This window comes from Ambystoma mexicanum, chromosome 1q (genome assembly GCF_040938575.1).
Source record: "Ambystoma mexicanum isolate Mex_15411 chromosome 1q, UKY_AmexF1_1, whole genome shotgun sequence".
In the NCBI taxonomy this organism is placed as follows: Eukaryota; Metazoa; Chordata; class Amphibia; order Caudata; family Ambystomatidae; genus Ambystoma; species Ambystoma mexicanum.
The window spans coordinates 480,576,030-480,594,987 of record NC_090922.1 but is presented as its reverse complement, the minus strand read 5'-3'; the positions used below and the strand labels follow the sequence as shown (position 1 = coordinate 480,594,987).

General features: G+C 44.1%; 1 protein-coding gene across 1 annotated transcript in view; it reads left to right on the top strand.

Moving 5' to 3' along the window:
- LOC138529189 (phospholipase A2 inhibitor and Ly6/PLAUR domain-containing protein-like) overlaps positions 1-18,958 on the top strand; it is a 66,157-nt gene that overhangs the window by 17,455 nt on the left and 29,744 nt on the right. The window contains exon 3 of the mRNA XM_069640819.1: positions 13,322-13,477. Within this exon, the coding sequence (XP_069496920.1) occupies positions 13,322-13,477 (156 nt within the window). The remainder of the gene's footprint in view (positions 1-13,321; positions 13,478-18,958) is intronic.

Below are 18,958 nucleotides of genomic sequence, written 5' to 3'. Positions count from 1 at the left end.
TGCCTTTGCTTTCAGCCTATCTACTCTAATTAATATAAAATATGCATGTTGTAAACATCAGTCAAGCCATAACATATGTGACAAATTCTCTGATCACTAATGCTAGGCACAAGGACAACGCACCCTGTCAACCTTTAATGAAAAGCATATGGGTGCAGTGGTGAAACAAATGAATGATTAACATTCATTGACATGTCCCATAAGTCTGGTCAGTCAAGCTGCATCCTTACCCATGATGAAATCCTCCCCCAATTAACAAATGACACACAACCCATTACTCCAAAATTAAGTTGCACAGGAGCAGTAACCCTTTCAGTGATGTTACTGGAAGGGGAATCTGGGACCTGCTAGGTTACACACAGATCTTTGCAACAGGTGCAATAATCCTGGGAGCTATCTTATTTGGAATCAAGCCTGTGACCTGAAGATGACGCTAAGCTTTATGAAGCAGTCTCATTTATGCTATGAGATATCTCATTAACAAATAAAGTGGTCAGAGCTGACCAAGAAGGACTGGTTAGCTATCTATGCTTCTACATCAATCTCCCCTAGCCCCCTCCTCCTTCTGCTATCTTTATATTAAAGCAATTCTCCACCTACATATTGATATTGAAGACATGATCTTGGCACTCTGATTGGTTCACAGATATTTTTCAGTTCTTGCCCCAAAACCCCACTACAGTTTTGTAGATCTCCTTGGTTTCCTCAGCAAAAAATTCACAATTATCTGCCTTTGTAGGCTTCACCTTGTGATCAATACCCCCGTTGAATGGCCAACCAAGCAGAGATCACATTTTCAATTGCAGGTTCAATTGATGAAGGTCTGAAGAGCAGTTCCTAAACGTAGAAACAATTCTCTTTGCCGGTTGATACGGCATACTCTGCTGCTGGTTGGTCTTTAAGATGTAGGCCCTTAGATTGAGGGTCTCAATATGAAGTAAAAAGCATTCTCACTGCACAAAGGTGCCACAAGGCCCATAGCACAGACCCTGGTGCAATTGTAGTTTAGCATGTTTTATTTTTAACAACGTTTATTTAAGTCGGTTCACAGCAGAAAAAATAGTGATACAAGCACAGTAAGTACATCAGTAAAGAAACAAAAGCATACATGCGTTTGGGAATAGTACAACATAGAGCAGAGAAGTGTATGGATGCATCTATTTCCCCACATGCAGTCTATGTATTGTCCACAAAGAAATTCTGGGCCTGATTTAACTTCCTGCCAGCCATGCCCAGAATAGCTAGCCACTTGTAATGATAAAACCTGTGAGCCCATCATGTCATTAAATAGTGTGAACTGATTCAGTATACACATCCCAATGATCTGCCTATGCGTTTTCACATCCTCCTCAAGCAGCTGCATAATTCTGAGGAAGTCTCTAAATTGTACCAATATATCATTGGGCCTGGTACTAAACAGGGCTGTTCTACATAGTTCAGATTCTGTATAATTGCACCAGATCCGGTCTCTCAGCCACTTACCCAACACATGTGGTTCCGAACTGGACCATGACATCCAGATACATAGTTTGGCCAACAATAATCCAATAGAAAGTAGCTTCCTAGCGCTCTTACTCAGTGCAGGAAGCCATCCAAACATGCAGCATAAAGTTTCTGTTGGGACTTCAACTTGTAATATCCATCCTATCATGTCCAACACTTGATTCCAGGACTCAGACAATTTAGGACATGTCCAGATCACATGCAGAAACCCCCCTCTGGCTCTCTGCATCTAGGGCACCTACCATTAACAAAGCTATCAAACTTACTCTATCGGGATGTGGTCAAATACACGCTATGCAACACTTTATTCTGAATCAATTTAAACCTAGCATTCAAAGGCAACTTTTACATGCACATATAGGACCACACCTTAGTGTCTAGACCCAGCCTTTTTTCCTCCTCCCACCGTCCTCGACAAGGGAGATCTGTCCTAGGGGTTGTATCTTGCCCCTGATAGCACAGAGTGGATACTATACCTCTTGCCTTTGCTGAATTCACTATATATTTCAGAAGTGGGGTTTTATATATAGTATCTAGTGTGAAATCTAAACCAACGATTATTAAATGAGTTTGAGAATAAAAGTGACGCTTTCCCGTTATGTTTCCTGGATCATCAATGTTTGGTCCATAGATGTTGATTAGTGTCAAACGTGTAGATGCTAATACCCCAGAGCTAATAACATAACGACCCTCCTGAGCACATTCCTTCTGCAACACCTTAAACCCTAGGGACCTGTGTAAAAGGGTAAAGACCCCTCTAGAGAATCTGGAGCAGGATGCGTAGCAACGTGCATTTCCCCAGGATATTGTAAAATTGATGTTCGCTGCCCCCACTAGATGCGTTTCTTGGAGCATGAGGATCTTTGCTCGATGTCTTTTACAGTACGTGACAAATGCCCTCATTTTAGCAGGGTTATTTAGACCTTGAACATTCCAACTGTGTAACGTGTGTGCATTTCACCACCTTAAGCCCATCCCGTTCGTGGCCATAAAACTTCCAAAAATATTATATCTGGAACATTACTTCTACCATTCGTCACTCTCTTTATTTATCCTGACACCGATTTGAACAGATAAACCCCCTCTCCTTTGAGCCCCTACACCTCCCCAACTCTGTCCCACTGCCATTCCCCAACTTGTAGTGAAATCCCCACTAATCAACACATACCCTCCCCAAACCAAAAACAGTGGGAGATATCCCAGGGATGACAGCAATATTGCCTCACTCCTAAACGGACACGGAGGCCCAACCCACTTCAATCGAACTACTAAATAAGGATAGGCAATTTTATTACATTCTTGAGGTCTATTTTTCATAGTGCCCCAGCCCTTCTCGGCGGTGAAGACTCACCAAAATATTCGACATCATAAGAGAACGGTCAAGTACTCTCACTTCATATAGCCACAGTAAACGTATACAATAGGTGGTTTATATGTCCGACCGGTATCGTAACCATGGTCCTCATGCCCTGTAGTAGCATCAACACTTGGGAAGTGATTCCTAAAAGAACACCATCTCTACCGGATCCGTATAAAAGTGTATTTTCTTATTGTGAATCATTCTAAACTAGGATGAATAGAGCATGGCATATTGTAGCCCACGCTCTCGCAACTGACGTTTCACAGAGAAAAATGATATGCAGGCCTTCTTTACTGTTTCGGCGAATTCTGGGTAGATAGAAATTTTGGACACCTGGAATTGAAGATCACTGAGTTCCCTTGCCTTCCGAATAATCATGTCTCTGTACCTGTAATTCAATTAATGGGCAAACACTGCCTAGGGTCTGGCCCACAATGGGCTTGTTCATCCAGAAATTGTTGAGACAGGGGTTGGTGGGCCAATACATCTATTATACGGCTTCAATAAATACTTTCATGTTCTATGGCTTTGTGGTTTCGGGAACCCCCATTATACAGGTGTTATTCTGCCGAGATCTGGCCTCCAGATCATCATTTTTGGCTCACACCCAGTTACTTCCTGCTGCAAAGATCTCATAGCATGACACACTTCTGTACTTGAGTCTTCCAGTGCCCCAATATGATGCTCTGCCTTGGAGATCCTTCCGCCCTCCTTTTCAATTCGCTGCTGCATACGGTCAACTTTATAAACAAGACTGTGCAGTTTTCAATTGATCGATTCAAAACCCATCTTCGTTTGATATAGGAAAATTGACATATCTACATTGGAATGTGCCAGAGTTCGACTCATCTCGCTTATATTCGCACCCTCCTCCACTGCCAGTCGGCTGTCCTAAGAAGTGGGAGGACCAGGTGGTGATCTGAAAGGAAAGCCTTGCCTGTTTGTTGCCCTCAACCATTCATGCAGAACTACCCTGTAAATGGAGCAGCAACCCAAAGAGTGTACCAATCCCTGTAGTTTGATTAAAAGAGTGGTCGTCAAGGGAGGTATGTACATGCTTTTTGGCTTCCAAAACCAGTGCAGTCACCTCAGACGTTGGCCCTACAAAAGAATCCCATATCTGGAGAACCGCCTGTCACTTGCCAATCATAAAATCATCAACCTTAATTTGCATGGACAACTGCATAGACAACTGCAAGCGTTCACTATGTCTGCATGTGTTAGGTTGGCAGTGCTACACAACCCCCTCTTTGTCACTGTTCCAGCCACGACTTATTCAATATACTGGAGGGCCACGAACACACACCCAACTCAATGCCACCCTACACCCTACCACCCTACCACCCAACCCCAACAAACTGTCCTGCACCTCTGGAAATAAAAATGGGTCTGTTCAGAGGAAGGAACTGGGCGCACTCACGTTTGCCACACCCCCTACCCAGCCAATGACCGCCTCCCCGTATCCTTGAGAGGGCTTTGGGCGAATATATGTTTACAGTTTCACAGGCCACTTATGATTTTAGTATTCCAGTTGTTGATTAGAACAATTTAGTCTTGATAAATTAGACCAAGCTACACCAATTCCCCCATTATCACACGTAGTTGCACCGCATATAAGCTCCTGCATTCCCAAAGAGTCAAATCCTTTACCGGAGTTCACTGAACCTCTAGCGGTCCTTCTATTAACACTGGATCAGTGTCACCTCCAGCTGGCACACAAAATGCCCAGAATTTGCTCCCGGAGGATGTCATCAGGCAGGCTCTGTGATTAAATAAGCAGGGCAACCTTCAGCATGCTCCAAGCACCACTCTGAAATTGTTGTTTTAAGTGTACAGCTATCAGGTGATGCCAGGACACAGTAGGAACAACCAATTACATTAGAAGACATTGTACAGCTATTGATATCCTCCCCTCAGGCAAAGCGCCTGGGTCAGACGGACTTACTGTAGAATTTGAAAAACATCACAAAACTCTTCTAAATAAAATACTTTTGGATGTGTGGGAAGAGGCTATGTCGCGTAAATGGCTACCAGCAACTATGAGAGAATCTATTATTATAGTGCTCTTGAATTCCAGGAAACTGGTTGAGGACTGTGGGTCCTAAAGGCCAATGTTGCAAATAAATTTAGATGTGAAAATTATTTGCCAAATCAATGCCAAATAGACTTATGCCGCTTATGGAACACATAATATACATTTTGATGAATCTGATGATGTCATCACTCTGTTCCCAGGGGTAGCCTCTCCTCATATGGCAACCACTACCTGATCCTGATCCTGGGGTGGCTATTTGTGGAAGGATCACATAAAGGGAGGCAAACCTCAGTGGGGCGGGGGGACCCCGGCATCATCAGATGAGACATGGAATCCACTTTCCCCGTTTAGGGATACCCTTTCCATTCTTCATGTCTTAATGGATTATTGTGATCACCCCCTTCAACAACCCTCAAAGCCTGCTGATAGTATCCCTCACTATTTTGCAACCAACAGAATAATAAAGACTGAGATGAGAAAGAAGGGCAGAGTAATGCCGAATAATCAGCAGAATAAGAAGGAGCCGTCTAGTGTTTGGCGGAAGCCGATTGGCTCTAAGCAACTCCCTTCCTGGAAGCAGGAGTTTAAAGATGGAAAAGCTGAAGATAAAGGAGAGTTTCAACTGATTAGTTACTGCCGGGGATGCCGGCATGAGAAGCCCACAGACGAATGGGCAGACGGCGAGAGAAGAAGGACTGCAGTATGTGGTTTGCCGTGCTAGGATCCCAGCGGGAAGAGAAGAGGATCCTTTCTGGTGACCGCGGGAACCAAGAAGCAGTGCCTATTCTGCCCGAACTCGAAGAAGGGCTCAGGAGTAAGGCGGAAGCCATGAAGGACATGGAAGCCACCAGGCGAAGCCGGTAAGCCTGTGAAGTGGAGGCGGGACGCTAGGCTCTTCCATGTGTTTTCCACGAGAGACCTGAAGAACGCCAGAGAAAGCCGATGAGCCCTGTGATGGGAAGCTGGGTCACTGGGGAGAGTCGGCAGCTCCACCCAGTAGTGACAAGCACCAGGTACATAAATTGGGTGACCCCAAGCAAGGAGGGTAAGTCACTGGGGTATATAACAAAGAAAGTGAATGAAAGAGAGTTTGAGACCCGACACTTTGTCAAAAGTAATGCTGAATATTGGAATGGTGTAGTTTGAGAAATAACAGAATAAAGAGAAAACATGGCAGGGGAGTATACCAGGTGATTGGACATTCAACAAAGGAAGTAAACGAAAGTGGGTTTGAGACCCAGTGTTTTGGTGAAAACAATACAGAATATGGGAACTGTGTGAATGCAAGAAATACAGGAATAAATAGAGAACATGGTACAAGAGTATAACAGGTGTCTGGTGAGTCTGGGGCCTGCACCCAAATTTTGTAAATGAGCTACATGAGAGAGCCTGGCAGGGGAGTATACCAGGTGCCTTGCAAATCTGGGACCTGCACTCAAATTGTGTCACTTTGAAAAGAGAATCAAAAAGAAGAGGGATGCCCTTGGGGTTTTGAATTACGTTTGTAGAAAAGACTTAGGGAAGGGAATTATTTCCCCTGGTGTGGATTGTAACACCAACAGGAGAGAGGCATCCTCTTGAACCTTAAAGAACTTACTTATACTTTGGAACTTTTGTTTTTGGTGGAGAGAAAGCAGGGGAATGGACCCATTCCCTGGTATTGTGAACAGTATCCATTTGGAAATTGTGTTGGATTGTATCTTTTTGTTGAACTTTTGTGTGTACTTTTCAAGTCACAGTCAATACCTTAGAGTTAGTTTTAGAATTTGAGGGCTAGGATAGGATTTCGGGAAAAGGCAATTTTTGCTTTGGACATAGGCCAGACCCTTAGTTTTGGTTGAGATTGGGTAATACCTCCTAGATAAGAGACAGTGATGCACTTTCCAACCCCTTTACTGTTTAATAAAAGTCTTTAACCAACACCATGTGTCCTCTGTGTCCTTTTCTCATTCCTGTTTCCTCGCAACATCCAGACCATTCTGGCTTCATACCTGGTAGTTCCACCAGCTTGAATCTGCACAGAGTATTTGCAGTCATGGCTCATATAGACCTCTGTGTGCAGGCGGTACTGTCCATGCTGGACGCCCAAAAGGCCTTTTACTCGGTGCCCTGGCAATACATGTACAGAGTACTGGTGCATTATGGGTTCGGACCACAATTCATTGCGCATTTATGTCTTTTACACACGGATCGCACGCCCAACCTCTGCACCACCCGGATGCTGAAGCCAGACTGATTGGATGAAGTACCCGTCAAGGCTGTCACCACTTGTATTTGGCATAATCATCGAACCAATTGCAGATATGAAGAGGCCACATCACTCACACAGAGGGCTCATCATAGGAGGAGTTACAACATTATCTCACTATATGCTGATGATGTTTTATTGTAAATAAGTAACCCGCAGATGAATCTAGAACCCATCCTACAAGATGTGCCTTATGCCTGGTGCCCTGTCGGGCCTACAAATGAACAGGTCTAAATCTGAACTTTATCCCCTCACAAGCCAGCACTCGGAAGCCCGTGGACATTAAGGATTTTATCTGGACCCCTACAGGCTTTTGGTATTTAGTTGTTAAGATCGGGGACACATGGGACTCGTTATATAAAGAATCATCAGGCCTACATGGCAGTATTAGCAGGACAAATGAATAGATTACTGCAGCTACCGGTTACATTTGCGGGCAAGATCTCTCCCCTGAAGATAGTGGTGCTTCCCAAATTCTTGTATTACTTCCAGAATATACTGATCTGGCCGGCCATATATTCTTTAAAGTGCTATATGCATTAGTTACTAAGTTCATGTGGCATTCTGGAGAAGTTTGCCTGAAATGGTCATGCAATAACTGAACCACATCACAGGGGAGGGTTCACAGCTCCAGATTTCCAATTATACTGGGTAGCTGCACACACGCCCTTTGCATACTTTTGATTTAAACTTGATACAGCTACCCCCCACAGCCAAATGGAGAGGAACATAGTGAACCATAATGGCATTTGATCCCTGGTAATGGTTCCAACATACACAAGTGGCTGTCTGTTTTGCGTAAGTCACCACAATTGGGACGGGTATGCCCAAACGTGGGTCCCGTGCCTGCTGGATCTAGAGACCCAAGCTAATCCTCACTAATGAGGCCCAACAAGGGCGAAACAAGTTTGGGGATGCTTATGGTCTTGTGCAGAAAGGATGTGACCAAGCAGTTCGGGCTGGACTGCCCCTTTTGGGGTTGATCCAAGCCTTATTTGCATATGGTCTTTCCCCTTCTGTTATGGCCTGGCAGTCGAAGAGCGATGGTCTGGAGGGTTGTCGAGAGCAATGCCAGAGGTTAGGATGTATTCCAAACCTTCCATCCACGATGCAATTCACAATGTCTATAGTATGCTGATAACAAAGATCACTTGCTTAGTAATGTGATACTACAGTGTCTGTTAGGGCCTCAACAATCCTGTTGTTATCAGTCCTGAAGAAAGACCATTAATAAGGTTGTGAATCATGGCACCCTCATTTGCTGTTATTCTTAGTATTCATTTTAAGTAAAGGCACGTACTGGAAAACTGGGCAATGTTATTTTCTTAATTGTATGCCTCGGTAATCCTGTTAAAAGATGAAAAAGCAGTCTTAGAATGTATAAATAGTCTGTTGAATATGGAAGGAATATCCTCTCCATATAAGCTGTCTTGCCTTTGGATCGCTGAACTGAGTGCAGGACAAGGAGCGGCAAAAACAGCCTCCTGTCCAGTGTTTGGCTTTGTACTGAGACGCTTAATCACATGGTCCGTCAGACGTGATTGTGCGTTATGGTGTGGATCGCGCGCGATGTTGGATCTTAAATAAACATTTTTAAAGATACGATGGCCCTCATTATGACTATGGCATTCCAGAAGTAAGGGTGCTGGTAGCAACGTACCGGCACCTTTCCGGACGGCCGTACTACAACAATGCTGGCAGGGGCCATGGATTCCCCAGAAGGCCTGACCTGCCGGGTTTTCTTGCCTATACCGGCATGAAAACCCGGAAGTCACTGGAGCACCGGCACCATTAGCAACCGTGCTGTTGCTTCAGTGTCCCCATTTCCATGGAGTCCTATGGGACTCCACAGGAGTGGGGATTTACCATTTTCACCGCCTGCCATAATATCCCGGTGGCACCAGGAAGTCAGGCGGGGGAAACAGTGTTATGGGGTTGCTGGTAACCTGCCGCATACTGGAAGGTTTTCTGCCAACCCTGTAATGAGGGCCAATGTTTCTATTTGAACCAATGGATTATGTTACGACTTTCTACATCATTGCGCCTCCAAATCATTAAGCATTAAGCATTTATATATTACCATTTGGTTGCACGCAGTGGAGGATTACGTTGCGTCACTATTTATTCAAGCGCTTCCAGGATTTTAAGTATTAATTACAGTGATGTAAGTGGCTGACAGTAATGTGCCGTCTACTAGTTACCTGTACCTCTGGTCTGCCAGCAAATGAGTCTGTGGGCCTCATTACACGGTAGGCGGTAACCATGGCGCTATTAGCACCATGGTTGCCGCCGGTACCGTACCGAGTCCGCCTTGGTGGATGGCGGAATTACCGCCCTACTCCAAGGTGAGCGGGGGCGGTAATTCCCCATTCACCAAGGCCCTTCCCCATTCCCATTTTTGCCCCCATAGGGCATAATGGGAATGGGGAAGGTGCTAATTACGGTACCGCAAATTGTGGTACCGTAATTAGCTCCGAGGTCCCTTTGCGGGTCCCGTCCTTAACGCCTGAAAAAACCAGGTGTTAAAGTCGGGTCCCGCAAAGGGAACTCGTAGTAAGGCGGTAGGGGTTTACCAGTACCGGTGCCCTATCCGGTACCGGTAAACCCCTACCACCTACCGTGTAATGAGGCCCTATATTCTTTTTTAAGTGGTATGCCTCTACTGTTAATACTACTTAATTGGTGCTCATATTATCTTCACCCACATGTGCAGAATGTGGACACAACAGTGTCAATATATCTAATAATATGTGAAATGTTTGTATATGTATAATCTCTTTCACCTACTGGCAACTCTCGCCTACTGCATTTCCATTTTCTGTTGAAACTTCCAGTGCTATTCTGATGACACCCAACTCATTTTCAGGCTTCCCTCCGACACCTCCTCTCCTTCCCTCATCTCCAATTGCCTAATCGCCATTCAAAATTGATGTGCCGCCAACGATCTTTGCCTAAATGCCAACAAGACTGAGATCCTCCTCATTGGTACACATTCACCATCCTTTCCGCTCACTCTCTGGCCGGCCTCCCTTGGCCCTCCTCCTACCCCTACCTGGGTCATCTTTGACTCCACACTTTCCTTCTCCGCACACATCTCTGATGTCTCTAAAAAGTCAAACTTCTTACTGAAACTCCTTAGAGGTACTCTGCCTTTCCTCTCCTACACTCAGAAGCTCACTGTCTCCCAAGCTCTGATTCTCTCTAGGTTGGACTACTGTAACAGCCTCTTTCTAAATCTACCTGCCTCTCCTCTCTGCCCTTTACAACTAATCCAGAACAAGACTGCAAGACTTGCCCTTTGCCACAAGCCCTGGCATCATATCTCTACAGCCCTGAAATCCATTCATTGGCTCACAGTGGATGCAAGGGTTACATTTAAAACCCTCTCCATTGTCCACAAGGCTTTCTGGGGCCTGGATCCAAAATACCTTCAACTATCCCTCCATAAATACCTCCACTCTGGAGCCCTTCGCTCCTCTACTTCTAACTCTCTCAGGATCAGTCGTTTTTCAAAGAAATGAGCTGGGGGCAGATCTCTGTCTTCGGCTGGAGCCTCCCTTTGGAACAGCGTCCGGCCACCTTGAAACTTGAGGAGAACCATCTCAGGTTCCGGAAGCACCTCAAGACCGTGCTCCTTTCTTCTGCTTTTGCCCCCTCTTCTCCCCTGCTGATTCTATTTTTCTCTCTCGACATCGTGCACCTAGTCACCCTCTGTGCTTTGGGCCCAGTTACCTGCTCACCCTGCCTCCCTCCTGCACTGCCTTCGGGCCACCCCTTGCACTGGGATCTGTATTCTGTACCCATAAAGTCCCCCATTTTTCTCTGCACTTATCAGATAATACCCTACCTGACTAATCATGGACTTGTCACTTGCTGACTGCACTACCACTTTTCACTGCCTTTTTTATTTATTTATTGCACTTATTGTTTATTCTGCTTCTCTCCTCTGTTCCACACTTTCCACCGCTCCCCCTTCCATGCACTTTCCCCTTTTCCCTTTTTCCATGCACTTGCACGTTCTTAATGTCACTGCGCCTAGTAAGATCGTTGGTTTTTTTTCTCCCTTGTTCCCCTCCCTTTGCTTGGTTGCACTCTGAAACACTTGTGTATGAGCGCGATATAAATAAAATATCTTATCATATCATACCATGATTAACACATGTACTTTACTTAAATGAAGATAACCAATTGTGAAAAAACGGCTTCACTGGGATAGCTGCTAAACTATTAGTCGTGTGAAGTAAATGCTCACATTACATTACTTCTCTCATCCCTTTGCGTGTTGTAGAGCAATCAAATGTTACAATACATATATTCATGACAAAAGATGTTCATAAATAGTCAGTGGAAGATATAAAAAGCACATGATAACATTATAGTCTCTGCATTCTCTAATGCAATCATTGCAAGTTACAGTGCTATTAAGGTGTTAGCAACATGTTGGACATGATCCAGGATGTATTGTGTTGGTGGTGATATAATATGTTGAAAACAGATTACAAATAACATGTAAGGCCCATTCTGTATTAATTCTCCGCAGTGACAAGAAGGGGTTCCATGCAGAATATTTCTTTTTGGAGGAGATTTATATTTAAAACCCCACCGCGCCTAGATTGCTGAACCTGTTCTAATATAGTCACCTCTATCTGAGCTGCTGAATAATGTACTTGAATAAAGTGTTGTTCTCCTGCCGACTTTTCTGACTTAGTCCTAATGGTGTTCTCTTCAACATGTCTTGGTTTTGCGTAGAATGATTCCAACATAAAAGATGCCACATGGGCAACTTATTCCATACATCAGGCTGGCGGAATCGCATGTTGTAAAATGTTTTAGCATGATCCAAGATGTTATTGCTTTTTGAAAATGTATAAAAGTACATGTGAGCAGAACATGTTGTTACATACTTGACTTTACATTTCTTTATTACACTTTTCTGTATTAAAAACAAGTAAGACAAATACACATTTAGGATTACATTTTGAGTTGTTTTTCGGTATGTTTTGATAGGTTTTTGAAGAACCATATGTTCATCGTATCTTTTTGTCCCTAAAGCCAGGGACCTGAAATGTTTTTTTTTTAAATTTGAATTACCTTTTTTAAATCATACAATATCCATAGTGCGTCGCCCACAAATTACTTTCTGTATAAGCTGATAATGTCAGAAGGTTCTATAGACACCGCCAGAGTTCGCATGAAGTGGGCCACAGATGTACGAATGGAACTAATAGACAATGTCTGGCCTAGAATGGGTTACTCATCATGGGAGGTAACCCTAAACTCTCGCTTCCAACTTATAGAATTCAAAATACTTAACAGACTGCACTCTACCCCCTCCAGAATGCAGCATTTTAAGCAGGATTGTGAGGGCTTATGCCCAGATGCAAATCAGAAGAGGCAACATACATACACCTGTTGTGGTCCTGCCCAGGCTTAGTGAAGTTATGGCAGGAGGTGTGTAAAACCATTGGGAAGATTGTAGGATGCCATTTACTGTCACTGCCGGCTGTCTGTTTATTTAGTTGATATGATAGCCCTGACGCTTCCCCATGGACACTATTACATCTTGAATTCCTCTCAGCCAAAAGATGTATCCTCCTGTGATAGACACACCAGAGAGCTCCTACTCAAGAACAGTGGCCCGTTGAGTGGGCTAATATCTTGGAGGAAGTGTGTATTTCTATGTTCCCAATGACTCGTCGACCTACGAATATTTGGTCCAAGTATAAGATGCACCTGATTAATGATAATCCACTGTCTGCATAAGAATAACTAGCCTAATTATTGTATTTTAGCATATTGAGTATGCAAGTTACAACATTGTGCATGTATGCCAGTGATCCATAACAGGGGAAAAGTGGGGATTGGATTTATTGTGCCTTACTTTGTAAACTACTCTGCCTAATTATACTCAAGGAGCTGTGTGGTATTCTGTTTACTTGTGCAACTGAGCATTAATAAATAAAGGTGTAAGAAAAGAACCTTGTTGCTTATTATCCGACTGAGCTGCACATGGCAACATTTTTGGCTTCTAGAACATGTTGTACTAAAGAGCAAGAGGATCTAACAGCAGGCTGAAAAGGCTTTCAGAAAGAAGCCTCTCTTATGTCTATTTGAGTGAAATTCCTTGTGGTCCAGATGATGGGATTTCGTTTTAAGAATCTGTGTTTTCCAACAGGGCCCTATGTCATCCAATTGGCCTTCAAGGGCTGTCTCGATCCTTCCAAACAGCCAGCCTGTGGTAAAGAAGTAGTCTTCCGGGGCACAGACATGTCATTGTGGATTAAGAGAGAGTGCTGTGACTCCGACTCATGTAACTCAGGGGATATACAAGGTATGTCATATCACCGGACTTTGAGTGTGTGGGGAAGTCAATACGTTTCTCCATACAACCTACTATTTTTGATTTTCATGTTCATGCATTCTAACATATGCAAATGCTTTAAATCCTGCAAATAGGATTACAACATCACTATTTATATTTCCAGGTGAATGGTGGACAAAATAAAATAATCGGGGGTGTTTGTGCATTAGAGTAAGGATGCAGGATGTTGGCAGGTGGTTTCTGCCTTGCACTGCTGTCAACCAATCAGCATTGGATGTTGCAGCTTGGGCCAAACCTCTTCTCAGACGAAGGCACAATCACCATATCTTATTGTCTAACTCAGCCTAGAGTTGGGAGAAAGTATCTGTGTGCTATGGACCAATTCCCCTTTCATCAGCATGATCTGATAGCACTAGTCAGAAGAAAGGTGCTGTGTGTCTCTTTTTGGGTGCCCACTTCAACCTCTGTATAGTTACCATTCTTTTATCCCTGCTCAGGTAGAATATTATCATGAGCATTCTCCTGAAGGGGGAAAAGGGAGGATAGCAGGGATATACTTGTCAATTATTGAAAACCAAAAGGAGGGTAATATGTGCATGCCTAACGTCAGTGCCTGGTAACCTCTTCGGTAAGAAGGCAATTTTCTTTGGTGCACTGCCTCTTTATCTTCCAAACTCAAAAGAAAACAATTACATTTCTGAATACAATTTGAATACGTAGTAAAGTAGTACACCGTGTATTTTATTTATTGTCTGCCAAGTATTTGTTTGTTATGAGAGGTGAAAAAGCAATGCTTTGTGTGGTGTTTTTGCATTTGAGATACCCACACATAGTCGTAGCTTGTTCTTTCCTCCCTGTAGTGCATTCAGCCAAACTAGAGGAGTTACACATGTGGGTGCCATGCACCTTCTCAAATCACTGTTGCCAACATTGACACGGCACAGGCTTTTGTCTTTTTATCTGACTGCATTGGCAGATGCCATGCTTTGTGGACCCTCGCAGCCCCTTGTTAAAATGCCATGGAACCACTGCCTATTGGAGAAAGAAAGATGAGTGACCCTTGCATGTGTTAAGTTACTCACCCTTCCACCTGCACTTGCAGCATCTACTAGACTCAATCAACCAATGCAGCAACACAGCATGTGCAGGACTCTGGGGAGATTGGGGAGATATTAAAGTAAAACACTCCACCATCCTCCTCCTAGTTCACATAAAACACAAACATGAACACTAATCACTATTTCCCCTCAGACTGTGCCTTTGCTAGTCAATGTAAGAACCATTAGCACCCTGGTGGGGGGCGCCAGCCAATCAGGTGGTTAGGAACGCAGGCTTGAACCATTGGTGAAAGCCCACGTTCTATCCCATCTGATGGCTTGTTCCTCCTGCTGCCATCTTACCCTTCCCCCACCCTCCGTCCCGTTCTGTTTCAGTCCTTCCCAGTCCCCATTTACCTTATTTCTGTGGCGGCAACACTCCTCGCCGCAGCCGCTTCTACCTCTCAGCTCCTGCAGGCCGCCATGGAAACAGGAGCGGGGCTCCATATGGAGCCCCGTTCCCCTTTCCATGGTGGCTATTAGTATGGGCCGTGAAGTTAGGCTGCCTGGCCGTTACCCCCAATTCCAGCCCTTGGAACAGAGCTTAACGCCACAATAGAAACCTTAAACACACTGTTAAAGGCATGGTTCGGTTTCACATTTAAGTTAATGAGGGAACTATGGCATTAATTGAGTGTGTACACATTTCAAATGTGTCTTTTTTGTGGTCCTCATTTTTGTGAAGATATTTTCCTGTATTGGTATTTCATGTTTTGGTTCTGCCATGCTCTAACCCAGCTGGTGACCGGTAGTATGCTGAACAATGTTTGCATGTTCCTCTGCAGTGGAATCCTCTTGTCATGAAATGAACAAAATATCTATGAAACTTCCTGATAACTTCCCACTAGCAAATCAGAGCTGCCACATACTTTTGAAATATAATTCAAAAGAAAAGAACTAAAACTGAATTTCACAACTAGGTCAGAAATTCTCTGCACTGGTCCCCATTTTGTGCTACTGGGTCAACATGGCTGCCCTGTTTACAAACCTCTAACAGAAGTGCAATGGGGTAAGGCTTGAAAGTACTGTGTGTGTGTGTGTGTGTGTGTGACCACACTTCACAACCAGGAAGCAGGAGGTTATCACAGAAAGTTAATCCTGCACTTAATACATAGAAGACTGTTAGGCAGAATTACATGCAGTACCCTTTAGTAACACTACACACAGCTAAGACTACAGGTGTACGCACAATCTCACCTTTGGTATAAGTCTGTACTACACAGTTTTGTGGTAGCAGGGCTGAGTAGCCAGGCTTATCTCAAAAGGGATGTGAGCAGTACAAGGTGGTACATAAAGGACTTGCAATCACAGTGGTTCAAAGAAACACTTACTGAAGGTTTCTTGGTAAAACAATATTAATTTATTTACACAGTCATTTAGAAAACATTCCACTAGCAATAAGCAGCTCAATACACTCGAGTAGCCAACCAATATGTTTCTGAACAAGTTAGGCTCCCCAGAAGTGAGAGCAAAATGGCACTTCAGTAACTTTAAAAAGGGGGTAATAGACACAAGTTATAAGAATTAAACACAAATACTTTTCTTAGGCAGGGCAAATATTTTCAGTTCACTACAAGAGGCAGTTCAATTCAATAGGCCTAGGCCAAAGTCAATGGATCATTGTCTTGGATAGGATAGCACAGTTCTGGTAGTAAACGGTTAAGTCTTTGCCAATGTTCCTGGAAGTAGTTTGCACGAAAAAGACGTATATGTCGGATTAGGAGCGAACAAGACTCCAAAGTTGGGAAAGTTTCACAAACTTTCACCGCGGTAGAGAGGATTTCTCAACCGCGTTTGCACAGTAACTTGGTAATGAATAAAAGCTGTGGCTGAGGCAATTGTTCCTGGAAGTTCCTGCAGATATTGCTGTTCCTGGGCCTCAGCCGTGGGGACAAGAGGGAGGACGTCGGGAGGTTCCTGCACTGCACGGTGAAGGATCCACAAGTTTGGCAAAACGTCGGTTTAAGGTGTGAGTGCCTTAAAGTCCACAAACTGGTATCCTTCTCACTGGCTATCCAGTTTTCAACAGCACTCTGAAGAAAATTCAACCAGTATGGAGATGGTTTCCAGGAGGCTTGCGAGTTGGTTGTTCCCACTAGCTCAAGGGAAGAAGTAGTCCTTGAAGGGGCTTCTCTGTCGAGGGAGTTTCATGCTATTTGGACCTGCAGCAGGGCTTCACCGGGCAAACCAATGGTCTAGGAGTTGCAGCAGTCGTCTTCCTTCAGCTGGTCTTCGGTTCTTTCGTTCCAGTGGTCGACTCTGCCTTCCAAGTCCCAGAGACCTGCCTTTTAAACAGTTTTCTCCCATTCATTCCAGCCTAGCTGCCACTCCCCCATCATGGTGGCTGTCCTTGCCGGACAGTCAGCCAGCCAATCATGCCAAAGTGCATTCAGGTCTCCTAGGGGACTAAGCACAGGGAGTTTCGGGCACCTCCCTCACTTCCCATCCACTCCAGACACTCAGGCGCCAGAGGCGGTCTTCAGTACTGATGCCCGCCAAAGGCAAACAAACAAAGGGACCAAACATGGTTTGGTGTGCAGAGACAAACATTAGAAGGACCTTTCCAAAAAGAAATGGTTAAAAAAGTAGATTGGAACCTGTTTTTACAGATTTGCGTGATTTTTCCGTTGCAGAAAAGTCTGCGATGGAAAAGTTTGCATGCAAAATTGTGCGACCCACAAAAGGTTTGCACATTTCCCATGCAAACACGTATTCAGAACCCCTACAAACCCACACCCCCAACCACACCCATAACACTCCCCCACCCATACCCTCAACACACCCCCACCCACACCCCCAACATAAACAAACCCTACTTACCTTTTTTACATGCTGAGTCCCTGCGGCGCCAGTTCCCTTTCACTTCTGTGATCGGGAACCGGCATAGCAGGGTCCTTTTCTTATTTTTTTCTTCTTTTTTTTTCCGGGAGCTTCAGGGGTTTACCCCGCAACCCCCACTCACTATACCACACTATATCCCTCTTATTTTTTTGTTGTTTTTTTCCTTTTTTTTTACGGGTATGCTGTGGGGGTGTCGCCCGCAATACCCCGCTCAGTATACCACAATATAGTGAGCGAGGTGTTGCATGGGACACCCACGCAGCCCCCGTTTTTTTTCTTTTTTTCGGTTGTGTTACTTACCTACAGTGCTACCATCAAAGGTTCAAACTTTGATGGTCGCATTTTTCTGACTTTTTGTACGGTCAGACCTTTTTTTTCAGTCCGATCGTACAATTCAGTTTTTACAGAGGGGGCTCAGATGCCATCTTGAAAAACATGGCTCTGGTGGATTTTAGCTACCGGAGCGTTTAAACGGGTTGCGGTTGGGAAAATCATGGTACTACCACTGCCACCAGCCATTCTGAGAGGAAAGGGTAGCATTTGAGTGCTACATGAGTTTTGTAGGCCTAGGGAATACTAGGTGTTCCCTCCAGCACTCTGCTGTAACGCAGTGTGTGCTGGGTCTAGCAATTTAAAAAGACTAGCAAAGTCAATTTAACTTTACATTCACTGGGAGACAGTAGTCAGTGACACACAAGAAAAGATGATGCATATGGAGTTGTCTAAAACTCCATATCCAAAGAACACAAAAGTAAAACACACATCAAAATACATGAAAGAGTGGGAAAAAAGGTTCACACTCTTTCCAGGTAAAAATTAAAGTCCTAGAAATCCAGCAAAGTTGCTGGGGGTCGCAAAAGGTAAGGGAAATCTGCACATTTATGAGAATTCTCCCCAACAAAGACCTACTTGGTAACTGACGAAAATGTCATATTTCTTAGAAATCACCCTTTTCAAAAGGCATTGTTGTTAGCCTGTCAGTTTCAGCATTCCTTCTGCTCAGAAAAGTTACCAAGGGCATGAACCTTAATCGGACCCAATGGAATATGACACTGTATACTAATTGGTCACGTGCTTGACATTGGCATGATCACCTGGTCATTTGATGGCACAAGTGAAAGTACCTTGGGTTATGGCAACACAACCTGGAAATGGTGTGAGTGTTTGTATTTTGATGGCAATATTTGGCATATGATAGTCATATCTGGCATTTGTTGTCAGTGCTAAAGCATATCATAACAATAGCTGACAAATGATGGAACTTATTCGGTATATGTTGGATATAGTTGGCAAACTGAGTACCTGATGTCAATGCCTGAGTAAGCCTTACTTCTGGGAGAGGCCTAGGTAAATGCCATGAAACTATTGTGCAGGCTTCCCTATCACCTCCTGTCTCACATAAAAGGGAAGTTTTGCTTTTTTGAGATACATTGATCAATTTCAGGTCAGTGCTAGGTCACTTAGTAGACAATGAAAGTTATGCCAATCCTGATGGTACATTTCTGTGTTAAAACAGAAGTTTGGTTCCCATTAAACAAAGTGTCATTGGAAT